The sequence below is a fragment of the Pteronotus mesoamericanus genome, unplaced genomic scaffold (genome assembly GCF_021234165.1).
Source record: "Pteronotus mesoamericanus isolate MK-2021 breed Mesoamerican mustached bat unplaced genomic scaffold, CSHL_Meso_final contig_221, whole genome shotgun sequence".
Taxonomy (NCBI): Eukaryota; Metazoa; Chordata; class Mammalia; order Chiroptera; family Mormoopidae; genus Pteronotus; species Pteronotus mesoamericanus.
Genome location: NW_026555092.1, coordinates 10508065 through 10527046, shown reverse-complemented (window position 1 = coordinate 10527046; position 18982 = coordinate 10508065). Strand labels below are relative to the sequence as shown.

Below are 18982 nucleotides of genomic sequence, written 5' to 3'. Positions count from 1 at the left end.
ATAAATGGCTCTTCATTATAATGTGGAAACTAAAGTCTCAAATTAAAAATAAAAGACAGGATGGAGCTTTTACCACACGCCAACCACAAGAGGAGCTTCATTGTCATACAATCACTGAGGATATTATGTTGATTGGCAAGAGCCGGCTTTGTAGATGGGACAAAATTCCCCACTGCTAATGTACAATGGAATTGTTCAATGTCAGGCACAGCTTTAATAATATTGTTCTGGGCTGCGTTGGATGTAAATATCCCACTCTTCATTTTGTAAGCAATCAAAGAGAAGTTTTATGGACGGGAGAGCATGAACGGTTATAATATCTGTGCCAAGAAACACACGGGCAAAATCGAAAAATCAAAGAACACTGTGCCTTAGAAAGGTTTCGCTTTGTGGCTTATCTCCGATCTCCTCTGTCTGTCCAGCAAGTTGCACATCAGACACATTACAAAAGACCACACTTTAAATGTTGCCCTTGACATTATTAAAAAGCACAGGATTGGTAAATCAAACTGGAGGGGAAAAAACAGACTGTTAATTCTGGACAGTCACATAAGAACCCTTTGTCTTATCACAGTGCCTAGAATAATAAAGGAAGGAAAGGAACGCGTACTTATTAAGCACCTACTATGTGCTGGGCACCTTGTCTCTGCAGAAGCAGTACTGAATTCCAGTTAGGACTGCTGAATGATGGAGCCAGAAAGACCTAGAGTCACAGCCTAGCTCTTCTGTGTTTTTTAGCTGTGTGCCCTTGGACAAAGTTACTTAAGCTCTCTGTGGCTCAGTTTTTCCATTCTTGAGAATAACAGCTATCCCACAGGATGATTTTGAGGATTAAATAAAATAAACTTGTACCCCAGAGCCCAAAATATACCAGGCACTCAGTAGGGGATATTATAAACCAAACCTCATTTAATCTTTGTAATAGCTCTGTTATATAGGTGGAATGGTATCTCCACCAAAATATGTTGAAGTCCTAGCCCCCGATACCTATGGATGTGACCTTATTTGGAAATAGTGTTTTTCCAGATGAAGTTACGATGAGGCTAATAGAGTGTGTCCTGATCCGATACGATTGGTGTCCTTATAAAAAGGTGAAATAAATACCAGTAGCTAAGAAGAGACAAGGAAGGGTTCTCCTATAAGTTTCAGAGAGATCACGGCCCTACCAGCATCTTGATCTTGGACTTCTAGCCTCCATAACTGTGACATAAAAGTATCTGTTTTTACATGCCAGCCAGTTTGTGGCACTTTGGTACACCAGTTGTAGCAAACTAATACACCCCTGCCATTGCAATAAAAAGTATCCTCATTTTTAGAAGGACTGAAGCCCAGAGAGGTAAAGTTTACATCTCAAGGTCACTCAGCTAGGGGCAGGCAAGCTGAGATTTGAATCCAGGTCTCTCTGACCCCTGTGTGGCCTCTCAGGAGCAGAGCTCAAGAAAAGGGCGGTGGCGTTGGAAAGGAACTCCCATTCATCACGCCCACATCCCGGGGGGAGGTGCCAGGTTCCAGTGGTCTGATTACGAACAGTTCATTAAGTAAAGAGCAGCGAGTGTTTGAGAGTGACTCTTATAAAAAGAATCGACTTTTATTTATAGTGACGTTCCAGTCATTAATTTTGAAGGAAGAAAGCCCAAAGCAGAAGCAGGTTCATTAAAAATTTGACATTAGTAATTTAATTAAATTGGGTCTTTGCGTCCCGTTGCGGAAAATGAAACGTTAGTTCTACACCAATTCTCAGCCCATTTCCCAGGGTTGGCTCCCTCCCCTCACCTTGGCTGGCTTTCTTCTCCAAATGTTTACCTGACCCACCCTTCCCACCCGCAGTGCGGGAGCCACAGTCACTGCCTCTGCTGCAAGCCAGCAGCACAGGATCACGGGAAGTGCTGTGGAAGCCAACAGGAGGATCATGGGAAATGCCAAGGAAGCCAGGTGTGGGACTATGGGAAATGCTAAGTAAGCCAGAAGTGTGGGATCAGGACTTATGCTGAGCAAGCCAGCCACATGGGGTCATGGGAAACATTGAAGAAGCCAGCAGCCAATCCTGGGAAAGGCCAAGGAAACCAGCAGCATGGAATTATGGGAAATGTTAAGCTGGGCTAATGGCTGGTGGAGGTAAATTCTTTCCTCTGGGTCATCTCCTGTGTCGGAGGTAGAGAATGGGCAAGAAGAGCTCTTCCTGCCGGAAGATAACTCACGGAAACATAAGAGTCTTGAGGGCAGGGGCCCACTCTGCCTGTCACCACCATAGTCCCAGCGCCAAGCACAGGAGGCCCAAAATCAACTTTTGTTGCATGAAGGAATTAATGTATGGATGAGTCACCCTCCCAAACAACTAATTAATGAACACATAAATATGTCCCTCCTACCAGGGCCAGGCACTGTGTAAGACTTCCAGGATACACCCAGGGCCCTGCCCTCAGGCCCTGCGCGCAGGGGAATGACATCTGCCATTTCTTGAGCATCTGGTACGTGCCATGCAGGGTGCCAGGCATGCATTGTTTACTGTTGGTAGCCTTCTCAACCGCTAAATGTCACTGCCCTCCTTTCTCAGTTGAGGAAAGTAGGGCTCAGAGAGGCCACGTGACTGAAGACAGTTGCAGCGCCTGGTTTTAGACAGAGAGCAAGCTGGTTCCAAAGTCTGTCCTTTCTCCCAGGGGTGTACGACCTATGGCCCATGGGCCACGTGTGGCCCAGGATGGCTATGAAAGCAGCCCAACACAAAAATTGGAAATTTACTTAAAATCTTTTTTCCGCTCGTCAGTTTTTGTTAGTGTTTGTGTATTTAATGTGCGGCCCAAGACAACTCTTCTTCTTCCAGTGTGACCCAGAGATACCAAAAGGTTGGACACCCCTGCTGGGCTATACACCAAGCTGCCTCCTGGAAGAAGAGGGGGTGGGGCAGGGGGAGGCCTTCTTTCTGTGGGTTCTGAGGCCATCAGGGCTGGCAGGGTGTTCCTGGCAACAAGGGCAGGAAGGGGGCACTGCAAGGGCCTGGGAAGCTCTGGAATCCGGGCTGGCCACCTCGCCTTCATCTTTATTCTTCACTATTGTTTCCCACGCCATCTCTCACTGCAGGTTTCCTGAGCTCCTGGGTTATCCCAAGCCTCAAGGCCTTTGCACGTGGCATTTTCTCTTCCTAGAGCACTCTTTGTCCCAGCTAGTAATTCTTACTCATCTCTCAGGGTTCAGCATAGATGTCGCCTCTTCCGGGAAGCCATCTCTGACCTCCCCACACTGGGTTTGGTCCCCGGCCTGGCCCCTGTCTCATCGTAACACTGAGCATACCTTTAATCGTGCACATCTTCCACTGAACTGGGAGTGCAGATTCACCTATGCTGTATTTACTGTGTGCCAGACTCTGTCCCACGCACTTTACATACCTCAACACATTTCATTCTCACAACAACCCCAGGAGGGAGGAAGGCACTGTTGTGATCACTGTCTTACAAAGGAGGAAACGGAGGCACAGAGAAATTGAGAGACTTGCTCAAGGCCGCACAGGCAGTAAGCTGGCAGACAGGGATGCAAACCTAAGCACTGTGGCCCTGGAGTCTGTACTCCCCACCACCCTGTTCTCCGGCCTCGATAAATCGTCGCCGGGTGGACTCATGGAGGGGTATTTGGATGGGAGTCTGGATGGGGCTGAGACCCCTTGTCCTTACCCTTTGGGGACATCCTGGAATGGCGGGAGGTGTGACCTTCAGGGCACAGGCAGTTCCAAGTCTGGGGAGAAAGGCAGAGGGTGGGGGGGTTGGGTTAAGTGGAGCAGTGGCCCGGGCACTCCCTCCCTCCTGGTCGGCGGGTCAGGATGTTCCCACAGGCTCCCCGAGTCTGTTTCTCCTGGATAATGAGAGCGCCCTGCGGCTGGCCGTGGTGCCTTTGCCTCGGGTCACAGGCTATGGATTGTACTTTCCAGCTCCCCATTTTCTCCTTTAAATGGGTCAGTCGGATTGCAACTCAAGACTTGTCTTCCCATCTCACTGCCTATTGCAGCATTAATGACCCTCCAACTCCCCCAAAGCTACTGGGCCTAAGTACCCCTCTGGCTGCCAGGACAGACACATGAAAGAAAGCACATTGGGTTTAATGAGCACCTACCTACTCCATGTCATGCTCCGTGGTCCTTACAAGGTGTTCATGGGAAAGAGTGTGGGGTCTGAAACCTGGGCAACCAAACCCAAAAGATTCAAATGATTTCCTTGGGGTATGTACTTCACATCCAGGGCTGTGCAGGAGAAAAAGGAAGAAGCCCGGATGTTCCATCGTAAATCACAAGCATGGTTCCACCTTAGCAGGTGACTGCGGAGGATATTCCGGGGCTAGGCAGACTTGAGAGGGCCAACCCCTTCCCGAAGGAGAAAGGAGAGGGGGAGGGGACACGTCCAGGGAGGTGCTGTCTGGAAGTAGTGTCAGGGCGTGATCCCAGCTCACGGCTGCGCATCTCTTCTTTTTCTCACAGTGCTTCCGAGTCACACGTGTGGGAACCCTGGGCGGTTGCCCAACGGCATCCAGCAGGGCTCAACCTTCAACCTGGGCGACAAGGTCCGCTACAGCTGCAACCCCGGCTTCTTCCTGGAGGGCCACGCCGTGCTCACCTGCCACGCTGGCTCCGAGAACAGTGCCACGTGGGACTTCCCCCTGCCCTCCTGCAGAGGTAGGTGACCAGACAGGGTCCTACGGGTGGGAGGTGATTAGGGGGGAATGTCGGAGCTTTCAGTGGGACCCAGTCTCCAGTGGGTCAGCTGCATCACCCACTCCAGCAGGGCATGGGGCACTCACTCTGGGGAGCCCATGCCTGGGGGGCAGCGAGGGTCCTCAGGGTCTTCAGGTACTCAAGGGTCTTCTCGACCTCCCCTGACCTCCTCGCTCTCGGGTGTGCACTCTCTCCATCTCCTTTCCTTACATCAGCAAACTTAGTTTTAGTCAGTTTGCCCTCACCTTATCCCCTCCGGTCTCAGAAGAAACATGGTTTCTCTTCCCATTACTGACCACCTCCTCTTGTGTGTGGTCTCTCTTCCTACTGACTCCACCCTGGCAATTACACTTTTCTCTTTTCTATAAACCCCACCTCTCTTCCTATTTAATAGTGTCCTCCTTTCTGCAGATCTGTTCAGAGCCTCTTTACCCCAACATTCACCTCCCCCGCAAATAAAATCCCACCTCCCTTCAATGCTACATTGGTCTCAGTCACCAGCTAGGGTGACCAACTTGTCCTGGTTACCCAGGACTTTCCCATTTTTAACTCTCATATACTTCTTATCTGATGATAAAAGTAACACATGGTCACTTTTAAATCTTAGAAAATACAGGCCCAGGCCAGGTAGCTCAGTTGGTTAGAGCACCATCCTGATATGCCAAGGTTGTGGGTTCGCTCTCTAGTCAGGGCACTTACAAGAGACACCCAGTGAATGCATAAATAAGTGGAAACAAATCAATGTTTCTCTCTCTCCCTCTCTCCCTCTCCCTTTCTCCCTCTCTCTTCCTCTTCTTCTTTGTCTTTAAAAATCAATGAAAAAAAAAAACAAAAGAATAAAGAAGAAACAAAATGTGCCTGTTTTAACCATGATGTTCATATATTTCTTGCCATTTTCTTTAGTACATATTGCATATAAGCATATAGTATGAATATGTGCATAATTAAGGTTATAATGCATGTACATATTTTTAGCCACCTTTTAAAAACCGACAACGCACCCCGGGGCTTCCCTCTACCACCAGAAATGCTCAGCATCTTGAAAGCCCCGTGCAGCCTGCCTCTGCTCCTCACCTCCCGTTCCCTGCTGCAGGGTGACCTCTGCCCCCAGTGTTCTGCATCTCATTACCACGCCAGCAGGAAATTACTTTGGCCCTTACATTCTTTGACCTCTCAACAGCCTTTGCTATTGATCACTTATTTCTTCTTGAAATTCTCATCTTTAAATTCTGTGGATCCCCAAACACCCAGATGTAGGTCTGGAAAGATCATTTCAAGGAGATAAGAAATGATTGAAAGAGGTAGCTCTCCTTGGGTTCAGCTTCTCCCTTTCCCTTAGAGGAAGATTTTCTGTAATCACTCCCAGCACGTACACACACCCTTTTTATTTTCTGCACCGGGGATGGAAAATACTTGGCACATCTATCTCTTCCCATTCTCCCCATTCCAATGGCAGACAAAACTCATGGATATAGCACCCTTTCTGCTTGAGTCCAGACACAGCTGTGAATTCCTTCCCAACAGGTGAGCCACAGCCAGTTGACCTCAGCTGCCACTTGACTCCATGTTTGTTTAGCCCTCCTCAGCCAACAGTATCGGCCTCAGCCACAATGGTCCTTCTTGGTGGAGCCCAAGGAAACTGGAGTCTCCTCTCTTGCCTTCCTAAGTCTCTTCCTCTCAGGCCCCATTTCTTATATAGGACACGTCTCTCTTCATGTGATTTGTATCAGGATTGACCACGTCGGTTACGTAACTGATATCAGGAATGGACAAACCAATCAGGCCCCTACATACAGGGTGTCTCCCTGCGTGTCAACCATGGCGTAGAAGCTGCTCTGCCCCCCCTTCCTTACGGTGTGTGTACCCACCCCTTGCCCAGAGGAGGTCAGAGTTGAGCAGACTGACCTTCCTCCCCAGGAGAGGTGTCAGAGTTGTGGCATGATAATAGGAAACATGACAGTAAATGAACCCTTAAGTTGTGAAGCAAAGACCGACAGCTCTCTTTCTTTTTACAGCACTATAAATATCACTGTTAATCAGCATGGCAACTAAAATCAAATATAGTCCCAGTATCAGAGCAAGTGTCAGAGGCAGAGGGTCTGTCGCCTGTCCTGTGAAGGGTAATTCACATTAACATCCTATCCTAATGTGGTGCAAACCACTGTCCCTCTCAGAATCTTCAGGAAGCTCTCCCACCTGTAGCTTCCTGTCAGCCTGGATCTCACTGCCATGCCTCCCCTCCCTGGCTTCCACTTTGCCAACTTAGGTCAGGAACTGGGCCCAGTTTTTTGAACCCCGCCACCCCCCCCCAAAAAAAAACAACAGAAAATGAAGGTGTTTGCGTGGAGCACAGGCTTCAGTGAGGGTGTGCGGCAGGGCAGGCAGCTTTCCCTCAGCCACGCCGATGGCTTCAATGAGGAGCCTGGGCAATCAGGAACCTCCTCGTCTCCTGGGCCCTTCTCCCCAGAAGCTTCTCCCCAGCTTCTGTCGCTTCAGGCTCCAACTTCCCCTGTGGAGTGTGTTACACCATCTCTTCTCCCTCCAACCTCCTCCACTTGGCTGCCTCCCGACCTCCGCCCATTTCGGAACATCTGTTGCCTTAGGCACAGGCGCCCTGTTGGCCCTTGGCTCTGCCATCGCCTTGCAGGCTGATGTCTCCCTTCTCCACCCAGACTCTCTAGGTAGAGGGTGGTGTTTTCCTGCATGAAAAGGGCTTTCACCTGAAGGAAACCCTGGGGCTGGCTGTTAACATACCCTTTTTTGTTACCTCGCTAGTAAAAGACAGCAGTGAGGGCCACCTCTTGGAGATCCTCCTTCACCAGGGTGAATCACGGTCCAGTGTCTGTGCATCCAGGCATGGGCGGCAGCGAGGACTGGCCTTCCAGTGGGACGGAGTGGGCTGGGGTGACGCTGCTCGCCCAGCATTCACGTCACAACTGTGACTTGGCGGCATGGGGCACCTTTCGGTGACATGACTTTCTCCCAAGCCTCTCCTGATTCTGTTTTGGCCCCTCAGATGATAGTGATTCTCCTCCTTAAATATGTCACTTCTCTACAAATGTCTTGCTTCTCTTGGAATTTCTCATCCTCTGCATGGCTTCCAGTTGTTGCTTGGGAGTGACTCTTTGATTTCTACCTCCAAACCTACCTGCTGTCCTAGGCTTCAGGCCCATATGGAGATCAAATACTACTGAACTCCTCGCTAGAGTGTGCCTCAGACGGGACATGTCCCAAACCTGCTCTTTGTGCTGCCTTTCCCAGCTCAGGAAAGAGCGTCACCGTCCAAGGTAGCCCAGCCAGACACCCCAGTGGCTCCTTATGCTCCTCACCTCGGCTTCCTGCGTCATCAGTCACCATGTCCTGGCGAATCATTCCCTGCACTGGCCTTCTCCTCCCCACCTCTGCCACTGTGCAGGAGTCCCTGGCTGGTGACAACCCTCTCATCTCTCACCTGTCTCACTGCACAGCGTCCATCATTGGGAAGCCGTTCTCCGGTCCCCCACCGCACGCCTCCCAACGCATTCTCCACTGCTGGAGCGAACTTTCTAAGACACAGATTTGACAGAATCATTCGTTGTTTAGAATCCTGCTAAGGGGTCTTCATCACTGACAGGGTCAAGTTCACATTCCTTAGTGTGGCGCACAAGGCCCTTCCGGAGAGAGTCGCAAGCCAACCTAAGCCTTCTCTGAGTCGCTTCAGCTATAGCAGAGAACGCGCCCTTCTGAAACACGCCAGGGAAGCCAGCCAAGGGTGTCACACCTTGCTTTCAGAAGGGCTTCGAGCCCCAGAGACTCCTGGGTGCGTGAGGGGGCCGAGACGTGGCTCTCCCACTCCACAAGCCCCCAGTGCCTCCTCCACTCCTGTGCGTCACCCATTTATCTATTCTGATTCACTGCGAGCTGCAAGAATAGCCTGAGAAGCACCCTCAACAATGTCGGTCATTTTCTGACAGCGATTTTGTAAACTGCCCTTCCTTAGGAGGCTGAGCTGAACAAGCGCGGAGGATGCTCACTGCGTGCCGCGCCGTGCCAGGAGCTGCGGGCTTGCCAGAGTTAACGGGTTCATACTCAGGAAGGATTAAAGCCTTTTTGGCCTTCCTTCCTCTCGTGTAGAACTCTCAAGGGCTGGCATCTATGAGTGGATAAACCTCATTCACTGGGCAGTCATCCGTAAATATTCGCTGAATGAACGGATGGCTGCGTGGGTCTGATTCACCATCAGCATCATGTAGGCATACTAGCCCCGAAGGGAAATTACTGGTCTGGGTTCACCCACCTGTCCAGGGGCTCTGAGTGACACGAGGTCTCTGAGTTCAAGGCTTCTAGGAGCAAGTAGAAGGACTGTGTACCTCTGCTTTATACAGGAAATTCATGCGCCTGGCTGAAAGGCGGGCTTGGTCTGAGGACAGAATTTAGACTTAGAGGGTATAGAGACCAGCTGGAGGCCCGGGCAGAGCAAGTGTGAGGCTAACCCCCGAGGAGGCCCATGGCGGCTTGGTGCAGCTGGCAGAGGGAAGGAGGCAGGGCCTGTGAACTCCGTCTCTTTGTGTCACTCCATGCACCTTTTCAAAGGCGCGGGGGTGGCACCGAGCTCTGCGGAACCTCTTTCATCCATGAGAAGGAAGACCTTGTGGGTTTCAGCAACCAGCCTCTTGACTTGTGCGGGGCATTAGCCCTGGATCAAAGAAGACCTCATGGGAAAGGAACAGGGTTCAGGTGTGCTGGGAGCTGAGGCAGGTGGTAGAAAGAATGCCTGAGCAAGGAATGCTTGGCCTCTGAGGTTCAAGCCAAACACTGCAGGCTGCCACCAGACCCAGGGAGACAGGCATTTGGTCTGCAGAAGCCTGGGCTGCAAGAGCTGAGCTGCATTCCAAATCCCCTGGCCCTGGGGGAGGAACCTGTGGACTATGAAACAGAAGCAGTGTGTCTGCATGAAAGAGCAGGCAGTCAGACAGGCTAAGTTCAGCCTTGATTATGCCAGCTCAGAGCTGGGGTTGCTGGTGTGTGTTTTAAAGTGGGGACATGAGTCACGGCCTTACAGAGTTGACTGCTTACTCGCTCACTCACTTAGGATTCAGCAACATTTCATTGAGTGCCTACTATGTGCCAGGCAGTCACTGATTTACTCATTATGGGCTGACTGCCTGTAAGTAAGTGCCAGATATTGTTCAAGATACAGAGAATCGCAGGGCTCAGCAAGTCAGACCAAATTCCTTGGAGTTTACACTCTAGCAGCCAGGAGGCAGAAGACAGACGAAAACCAAATAAACCCTTTTCAGATCATGATGGGAGCTAGTGACGAGGAAGCCTACTTTAGCTGGCACTGTCAGGAGAGGACTCTCTGGGGAGGTGGCATCTGAACTGAGTTCTGAACAACAAGAAAGAGCTTGTTATGTGAAGACCTTGGGAAAGGCATTCCTGACTAAAGGAACAGCAGGTGCAAAGGCCCTGAGGCAGGAAAGAGCCTGAGAGGAATAAAAAACAGGCCCATGTGGCAAAGTAGAGCAGGGGGAGGGGGTATAGAGGGCAGGGCTGTGGTGAAGCAGGGTAAGAAGTTCAGATTTGGTTCTAAGTTCTAGGGGAGTCAGGGAAGAGTATTAAGGAGAGCTATGGTATGATTTAACTTAATTCTTAAAAGGATCACTCTGGATGCTAGGAAGGAGGATGATTGTCGTGGGCAAGAGGCACAACCAGGAGGCCGGTTAGGAGACGGCTATTGCAGGCATGCAGGCCGGAGATGATGCATCTCGGTGGAGGTGGCCATGGCAGAGATGGGCAGAAGGGGGCAGATTGAGGCTGTAGGCTGGGGGCACAGCTGACAGTCTTGCTGATGGACTGGATGTAGGTGCTGGTGGAACGAAGGGTCAGGGTTGACTCCTAGGCTCTTTCTGGAGTGCTGGCCACATGGGGATGCTGATGACCAAGATGAGGATGACCGGGCCAGGGAGCGGGAAGTGTGTGCCCGAAGGAGAATACAGAGGGCTCCTTTTGTCCAGCTAAAGTTTGCCTGTGAGACATCCGAGTGAGTGTATTAATACTGCAGCTCGGGGTAGTTCTGAGCTAGAAAGCAGTCGAAGGTGGGGGAGACTGGGAGACCCAGGGTGGTGATGTAGAAAGTGAAGAGGGTCTGGGCACTGCACGCTGGCCTCCATTGTGCTGATCAAACTGAACAACCTGCAGAAAGCGCCAAACACCATGCCGGGGGCAGTGGGCCTCGAACGTGGGGCCTCGGGGTGGACCACGGCTCCCGGACACTGCCGCTGGGGTCACTAGCCCTTCTCTCGCCTTTGCCATCGCCATTCCTATAGCAGAATGATTCAGGACATGGCTCTGGAGTCCGATCGCCTGGGTCCAAATCCTGGTCTTGCCACTCACATCCACTAGCTGAGTGACTTTGGGCAAGTGACTCAACCTTTCTGTGCCCTAGTTTTTATCTGTAAATGAGAATACGAAGAGTACTTAGCTCATAAGGTGGCAGTGGGGCGCAAGTGCATAAATGCTAAGCACATAGCCGGGGATCCTGTAGTAACGGCTCCATGGAGCATCGTCATTCGGACTCCCCCGGCCACTAGTGGCCGGCATTATCGAGCACCAACGGTGGGCCAGACTGTGAGTTGCCTAATTTAGTTCTTACAAAAGCCCTAGGAGGTTGAGGTATTGTTAGCCCCCGTGACAGGTGAGGAAACTGAGGCCCAGAGAGGTGAGGTTATTTGCCTGTGATCACACAGCTAGAGGCTAGTGGAGCCAGGATTCTACCCAAGGCCATGTGCCTATCAGCCATGATCTTGATTGACCACCACTGTTGACTGCAGGCAAGGCCAGTGGCCGGTGGCCCATGGCAGGAGACTCATGATGATACCATTACTCCTGGAGCTTCTCCCGTTTTTGATGATCTGAGGCCTGAGAGCGCGGTCCTTTTGTAGGTGCGGCCCCTGCATGGGTCCACCAGGTCTGGGACTACCTGGTCTGGGACTGCCTGATGTCCTGTGGTTTCTCCCTTGACCTTCTTGTTAACTTGCCCCACGATCTGTGTAGGAGAGAAACCTCGAGAAAGGGCTGGAGGTGGTTCTGCTGGGCCGATGCCGCTTCACGGTGAGGCCAGGGTCTGCCAGGGGCTACCTTCCTTCGAACGAATTCTAACCCAGGACGCCGCCATCTCTCCCTTAGAATGGGCCGCCAGCCTGCACTCTGGGGGCAGCACAAAGCCCTGCCTCAGGCCCCTCAGGCAGAGGAGAGGCGAACAGGAGGGGACTTCTCGCACCTGGAAACCGCGGTCCCAGGCCTGGACTTCCGGGAGCCTACCCTAGGTTGCATCAGGAATAGCAGCGCCGCGGCCGAGGCCTGCGGGGCAGAAAATAGGTGGGCGACAGTGTGGTCTGGGGTCAGCGTCCTAGACTCCAATCCTGGCTCCGGAAGCTGGGTGACCACTGTCAAGTTTCCATGTCTGTCAAATGTGGGTGGTATAACACCTGTCTCTTAGAGCACTTTGAGGACTAAATGAGAAGATGCAGGCGAAGCATTTAGCTCACAGCCTGGCCTGTATGCCAAGCTCAACAGAGAACAGCTATAGAACTGAGCACCATGTCTCGTCTCCATTCATCCCCTCCAAAGGCGACCTTGGGTGGGAATATAATGGTCCCCCTCATCTGTAGTTCCGCTTTCACCTGTTCCAGTTGCCTGGGGTCCGCTGCAGTCTGAGAACAATAAATGGAAAATTCCAGAAGTAAACAATTCATAAGCTTTAAATTGCACACATTCCGAGCATCTCATTTCATCTCATCACATAGGCACTGCACCATCTCACATCTCCCAAGAAGAAGAAGGGTGTGTACTGTACCACAGACATTTTAAGGGGGGGGGAGGAGAGACCTCATTCACATAACTTTTATTACAGTATATTGTGATAAGTGTTCCATTTTATTATTAATTACTGCTGCTAATCTCTTACTGTGTCTGATTTATAAATTAAACTTTTATCATAGGTATGTATGTCTAGGGAAAAAACACAGTATATATAGGGTTCAGTAGTATTCGCAGCTCCAGGCGTCCACTGGGGGTCTTGAAACCCCCCCCCCCCGCATGGATAAGGGGAGATGACCGTATCTATGGAAAGGGCCTTGTGGTCGGCGGAAATAGTGATGCTCTGAGACAATTGGCAATTTCTTGATTTTATGAAGGGAGGTCCTTGATAGAACCACGGATAAAGAGAGAGTCCTGAGCCCCCAAAAAAGGGGACTGACGAGGTTGAGCGGGGCGGGGGGGACACTGAGTGACACAGTACTAGAAAAGGGGGAGTCCGGTGTTTTGGGGACCTTCATGCTCTGGCTCGGTCAGTCTTGCACTTGAGCTGTCAGGTGGGGGCTTCTCACAAATACCCAGGGCCTGATGGGATTTGTATTTCCTCAGGGCCGAGTCACCCTGGGGAGGGAGGGTGTGGACAGGAGCCCAGGGCTGAGGACCCCAGAGTTTCCAGGCATCCAAGCGTGTGCACAGGAGTGGGAGGTGGGCAGAGGCGCATGCAGGCTCCTCCGTCCCTACCCGGAATTTGTGAGTCATTAGAGAGTCCACAGATGTCAAAGGGGGCTGAGGGATAGTTGTCTAAAATTATAGCTAATTGAAGACATTTCAGTAAAACTTAAAGTCAATCATAAATAAAGCCATAAACTTGGAAAGGAAGCTATCGTTCTAACACACCTGTACCTTTGAATAGCCATGACTTCACGGCCATGCAGAATGCCCGTTGCCAGAGGAAGAGAAAGTGTAAATTAATATTTTAGGACTGTGGTGTCAGCTGAAGGTTATATTTTACAACTCTGAAGTTGTAACTATGAAATATGATGCCTTATTTAAAGTGTGAGAAAATCCCCAAACAACTTTTACAGCATCTTCAATCAATATAGGACAGCGCAGGAACCAGGGTGCCAGAGGAGCGCGAGAGCAGGTATGATTCACACGGCAAAGGTGCCATCTTCCGGGTACACTGGCGGCCCGGGCCGGAGGGTCTCATTTCCCGAGGCCTCGGCTCCAGCGTGGTCTAGGAGTCATTACTAAAGTTGGGAACTTTGGAGGTCCGAGGATGGCTTATCAAGCAGGGAGGTGTGGTAGAGTAGACCGCAGTTCTGATGCCAGGCAGACTCAGCTGGAGTCCTGACTTGGTCACCTACCGTGTGATCTTAGGAGAGTTACTTAACCTCTCTGAGCTTCAGGTTCCTGGTTTACTTATTTGTTCCAAAGATATTTATTGACTGCCTGCTATACACCAGGAAATGTCGCACTTGCTGGAGACAGAACAGACATGGCTCTTGTCCTCATGGAGTTTGCTGTCTGGGCATTAAATAAATGACATAATTGATTAATTAATTTTGGGAAACGATTAATCATGGGAAAATGTGTGGTTCTTGGAAAGTGTATGATGAAGGATGGTGTATTCTGTTTCTGGAAAAATTCCTGAGGAGTATCACAACTAGGACCTTAAAGCTGAGGAGAGGCCAGCCAGGCCCAATGAGGTAGGGAAGGTTCCAGAAAGAGAAAATAGCGTTTTCTTGTAATGTTTTAGAAAGGTTTTATTTATTTTTAGACAGAGAGGGGAAGAGAGGGAGAAAAAGAGGGAGAGAAACATCGATGTGTGGTTGCCTCTCACATACCTCCCTCTGGGGACCTGGGCCACAACCCAGGCATGTGCCCTGACTGGGAATCGAATCGGTCACCCTTTGGTTTGCAGGATGGTGCTCAATCCACTGAGCCACACTGGTCAGGAGAAAATAGCATTTTCAAAGATCCTCGAGCAGGGACATGCTTGGGGCATCGGAAGAGTCAAGAGGAGGGGAGGGTGGTTGCTGGAGTGGTGGGGAGAGATTGGTACACAGTGAGGCTTCATAAGGTTCTTGTCAGCCGCAGAATATTCCGCTTTATCCTGGGCGACAGTGGGAGCTATTGAAGGTTCATGCAGCAGGTTTGTGCTTTTGAACCTCTGGGTGAAGAATGGCAGCTGGAGCAGGAGGGAGGCTTTGTGGCAGGGTGACTCGGAGCTCAGCTCACTTAGAGTAGAGCAGTAGTGAATACAGGTGACCGAGTCAAGAGCCACTTGGAAGAACAGACAGGACTTGATTGCTGGTTGGGTGTGGGGTGCGGGAGGAGCTGAGGATGTCCCCCAGCTCTGGCACAAAAGCATGGATGAGTAGTGCTGCCATTTTTCATCACAGAAACCTCTGGAAGAAGGTAGGGTTTAGTGGGAGGAGAGGATGAAGATGTCTTGTTTGTATCTGTGCTGCCAAAGCAAGCACGAAGACCTCTTATTTGGGTTGAAAACATTGTGTGACATCCGGCATGGTGTCTAAGACCGGAACTAGGCGCGAGACTGTAGGGCCATTTTCTTTTTCCCAAGACCTGCTTCCCCTCCGGCATTCCGTGCCACTGCCCTGCCGCTTCCTTGCCCACCTAGATGCCGCGGTGCGGACCAGGGCACTGGTTGCTGACCTCTCCATGCGCGGGACTGGGGCCTGCTCCGTCTCCAGCAGCTCTGAGTCCCAGCTCTCCTGACCTCATGCCCTGGCCTCCTCCACCCGGGAAGTCCCTCCCCCTGACTGCTCTTTCTCAGCTTCCTCTCAGGTGCCCTTGCCTCTGCCTGCTGCCCAATAAACATCACTTCTATCCCTGTGGCTAGGGGTGTAGGCGGCTTCACCTGGTGGAGACAGGGCCAGTACAGGACGGTTGGGGACAAGCATGTCTTGTGCTTGCTGGAACGACATTGACAAATCTGCTTGCTGCCTGGCTCCCGTTCTCCACTCCCATGGGCTCATTCCCTCTTCATCCTGCAGACTCCCCGCCTTGCAGGCTCCAGGCTCCCAGACCTCTTGACTTTGCCTCTAGGCCCACGGACATGGCCGTCCCTCAGGAACTCTCACTCAGCATGGGAAGGGCAGAGGAAAAGGGGCCATCACGGTCCGGCATCATGGTCATCGTCATTATGTTCGTCATCATCATTGTCATCATCAGCCCTGTTGCCTTGTTAGAGACCTGGCCACCCTCTCTGCCTCCGCCTCTCCTTCACTGCCCACTCCCAGCTGGAGACCATCCTCTTGCTCTGCCCCCCTATACCTGGCCCTAGAATGTCTTCTGTTCCTTTTCCCTCCCACTGCCATTGCCATTAGTTCAGGCTACAATGACAGGAACACCTTCTTCACTGTTCTCCTTGCAGCTGTCTCCGCACCTGCCCCCCTCATCGCCCCAAGCCACAGCACCTGTGCATTATGTGGGGCACAGAGTCATCTCTCCCAAACAGAGCTGGGCTTTACTCCCTGCTGGAAACCCTGCGACAAAGGCTCTGACACCTACAGGAAAGAATTTAAACCTTGGCAAGATCACCAGGTCTTTCCTTTCCCTGCTGACCCACAAGTCATTGCGTGCATCCTGCGCTTTCATGGCAGTGGAAAGCTGGCCATCCCCCAGGCACGCCACGCCCCTCAGGCCTCCTTGCCTTGAATGTCCAATGTCCTGTGTCCTCCGCCAGGAACCCCCTGTTTTTCTCCCTCCAGCACACTCCGACTCCTTTCTCTAGGTCCAGGCTAAGTGTCCCTTCTTTTTCACCATGATTTTCTGAACGTCCAGTGCGGTCAGGATGAAACCAGTGGGGCTAGGGGCCTCGATGTTCTACCTGGTGTTTGACAGGGCCAGAGCAGGACTTTCGGGGACCAGCAGGCCTGTGCTTGCTGGAGCAACATTGACAAATCTCCTGCTTGCCACCTGGCTCCTGTAGCTTATCTCCCTAGTAATGGTCTTGGTGAAGTTATTACATCAGAAGGAGACTCCGAGACTCTGCCTCGGATGTCAGACTTCATAGCCTCCTGCCAGTGAAGCCCTCAGGGTGGGAATACCGTGCAACTTCATACAACAAATAAACAGGACCAGCAAACTGGATTTAAAGCCAGGCGAGGCAAAGCTGCTCTCCTCCTCCCCTGCCTCCTTCCTGGGGCCTGGGCATCTAGATTAGGGGGTGGCTAAAGCAGAAGGGAGGACGAGAAGGAGAATTGAACCACAGCTCCTTGGGCATCGAAGGCCCTTCACGGTGCCGCCCGTAGCTTCCTGCCCAGCAGCTCTGCCGTCTCTGCCTTTGCCTCTGAGTTCAGATGGCGCTGACCGGGAAGTCCCTCAGCGCACCACACACACCCGCTTCGGCTACCTTGCTCTTACTGTTTCCTCTGCCCGGGACACCCTCTCTCCTGAGGCCTGCCAGCAGCCACTGAATCTCGGATGACATGTATCCTGCCAGGCTGGCATTCAAAACGTAGCCAGACTCTGACTCTATCTCACTGGTACCACCTGGTCCAAGCCACCAGCATCTGCCACCCAGATCATCACAGTAGCCTCTAGAGGCCCTGCCTTCTGCCCTACTCCTCTGTGGTCTGTTGTCCACATGGCAGCTTGAGGGATCCTCTTCATACACAAATCAGGTCATGTCACTCTTTGCTCAGAATCCTCTCTGGCTTCTCATTTTTCTGAATTCAATGCCCAAATCCCTACCGAGGCTCTCCGTGGGGCCTCGTTCCCTGCACTCTCCTCCTAAGCCCTGCTATTCCGGGTCCCCTGACGCTCGCCAACAGTGCCTCTCTACACCGTGGCCTTTGCCTTTGCAGCTCCACCTAGAATGCTCTTCCCCTGATAGCCACATGGCTTCTCCCCTCTCCTTCGGGTCTTTATTAAGCGTCAGCTTCTCTGAGGCCCTTTTGAAAGGCCCATATCCCCACTCCCAGCACAGGATGCTCCTCGTCCTCCTGCATTTTTCACCACCGCGTTCATCACAAGGTTTAATTCTTTTTCTTGGGTATTGCCTGTTTCCCTCTGACTAAAATGTAATCTACATGAAGATAGGGGTTTTTGTTTTCATATATTTTTAATTGATTTTTGAGAAAGAGAGAGAGAAACATCGATTTGTTGTTCCATTTATTTTGCATTCATTGTTTGATTCTTGTATGTGCCCTGACCGGGGATTGAACCTGCAATCTTGGGTGTATCAGGATGACACTCTAATCAACTGGGCTACCCAGCCATGGCTAATTTTTTTTTTTATTTGCAGATAAGTCCCCAGCACCTAGAATAGTGCCTGCTACACAGTAAACACTCAACATTTGTTGAATGAATGTCTGAGCACAAATGTCGCTTCCTCTGTGAAGCCTTTCTTAAGTCCCAGGTGCTATCACTGTGCTTTGACACCTCCCACTGCTTGTTTGCCTGGTGCCCCCACTCTGAGAAACACTTGGGGGCAGGGATGAAATCAAGTTTTTCACAATGTAATACAGATCTTAACCCAGTGTTTGGCACACAGTAGGTGCTCTGTTAATGGGTGCAGGAGGGAAACATTCATGAGCACCTACTAAGTGCAACCCCTCATGTATGTGCTGAGACATACCTAAGAGTTGGAGTTTAGAAATGAGTTCATTCTCCTGAAAGAGACCTTGACCCTATAGAATGGCATTTATAAGAATAATTCAGAGCCACTGAATAAACTCATTTTTGTCTCCATCTCACACTACTCCTCTGGGTCCAGCTGTCACCTCAACCTCTCTACCAGGATATCCCACAGCACACCCAGCCCTGGTATCCAAAACTGCACTCCTGGTGGCCTTGCACACCACGGGGTGCCCCACTCCTGGCATCCCTGCCACAGCAAATGGCACCTTCCATCCATCCATCCTTGCTCATGACGGAAACCTGCGATCCCTCCCTCCCAGTTGCTAAATCCTGTAGATTTTACTTCCTGGAGACCTCTCAAATAAGTCCTATCCCACCCTCCCCACGACCTTAGCTCAGCTCTCATCTGCTCTCACCTGGACTTAGGTAACCATGGCCTACCCAGAATGTCCTGCCAGCTTCTCCGGCTCTAACATCCTCTGTGCCACAGCTACGGGGATCTTGCTCAAATGCCAATTCAGTCACATTTCCTCACTGCCTTTGATCCTTAACATGAAATGGAATAAAAAGGAAAACTTAGCCTTTGCTGGGCGTCTTGCACATGCCAGTCACTGGTGAATGCTGGGCACTGTCACATTCATTATCCCATTGAGTTATCACAATAAACCATTGTGTGGAGAAGCAAAGTGATTTAGGGAAATAAATCACCCAGGGTCACGTGGCTGGGAAGCTGTGGTGCCTGGATTCAGGTCTGACACTCTTGGCCCTGGAATCCGTTTTCCTTCTGGTGCACTCCCCTGCATCCAGATCCTTTCAGCCCAGTGTTCTCCGTCAGGTTGCTCCTTCTACATTTCCGGTATCACGGCCTGTCGTTCTTCT

At 51.2% G+C, this 18982-nt stretch overlaps 1 protein-coding gene across 1 annotated transcript in view; it reads left to right on the top strand.

Annotated features, from left to right (window-relative positions):
- CSMD2 (CUB and Sushi multiple domains 2) overlaps window positions 1–18982 on the top strand; it is a 547845-nt gene that overhangs the window by 174373 nt on the left and 354490 nt on the right. The window contains exon 4 of the mRNA XM_054571941.1: window positions 4463–4657. Within this exon, the coding sequence (XP_054427916.1) occupies window positions 4463–4657 (195 nt within the window). The remainder of the gene's footprint in view (window positions 1–4462; window positions 4658–18982) is intronic.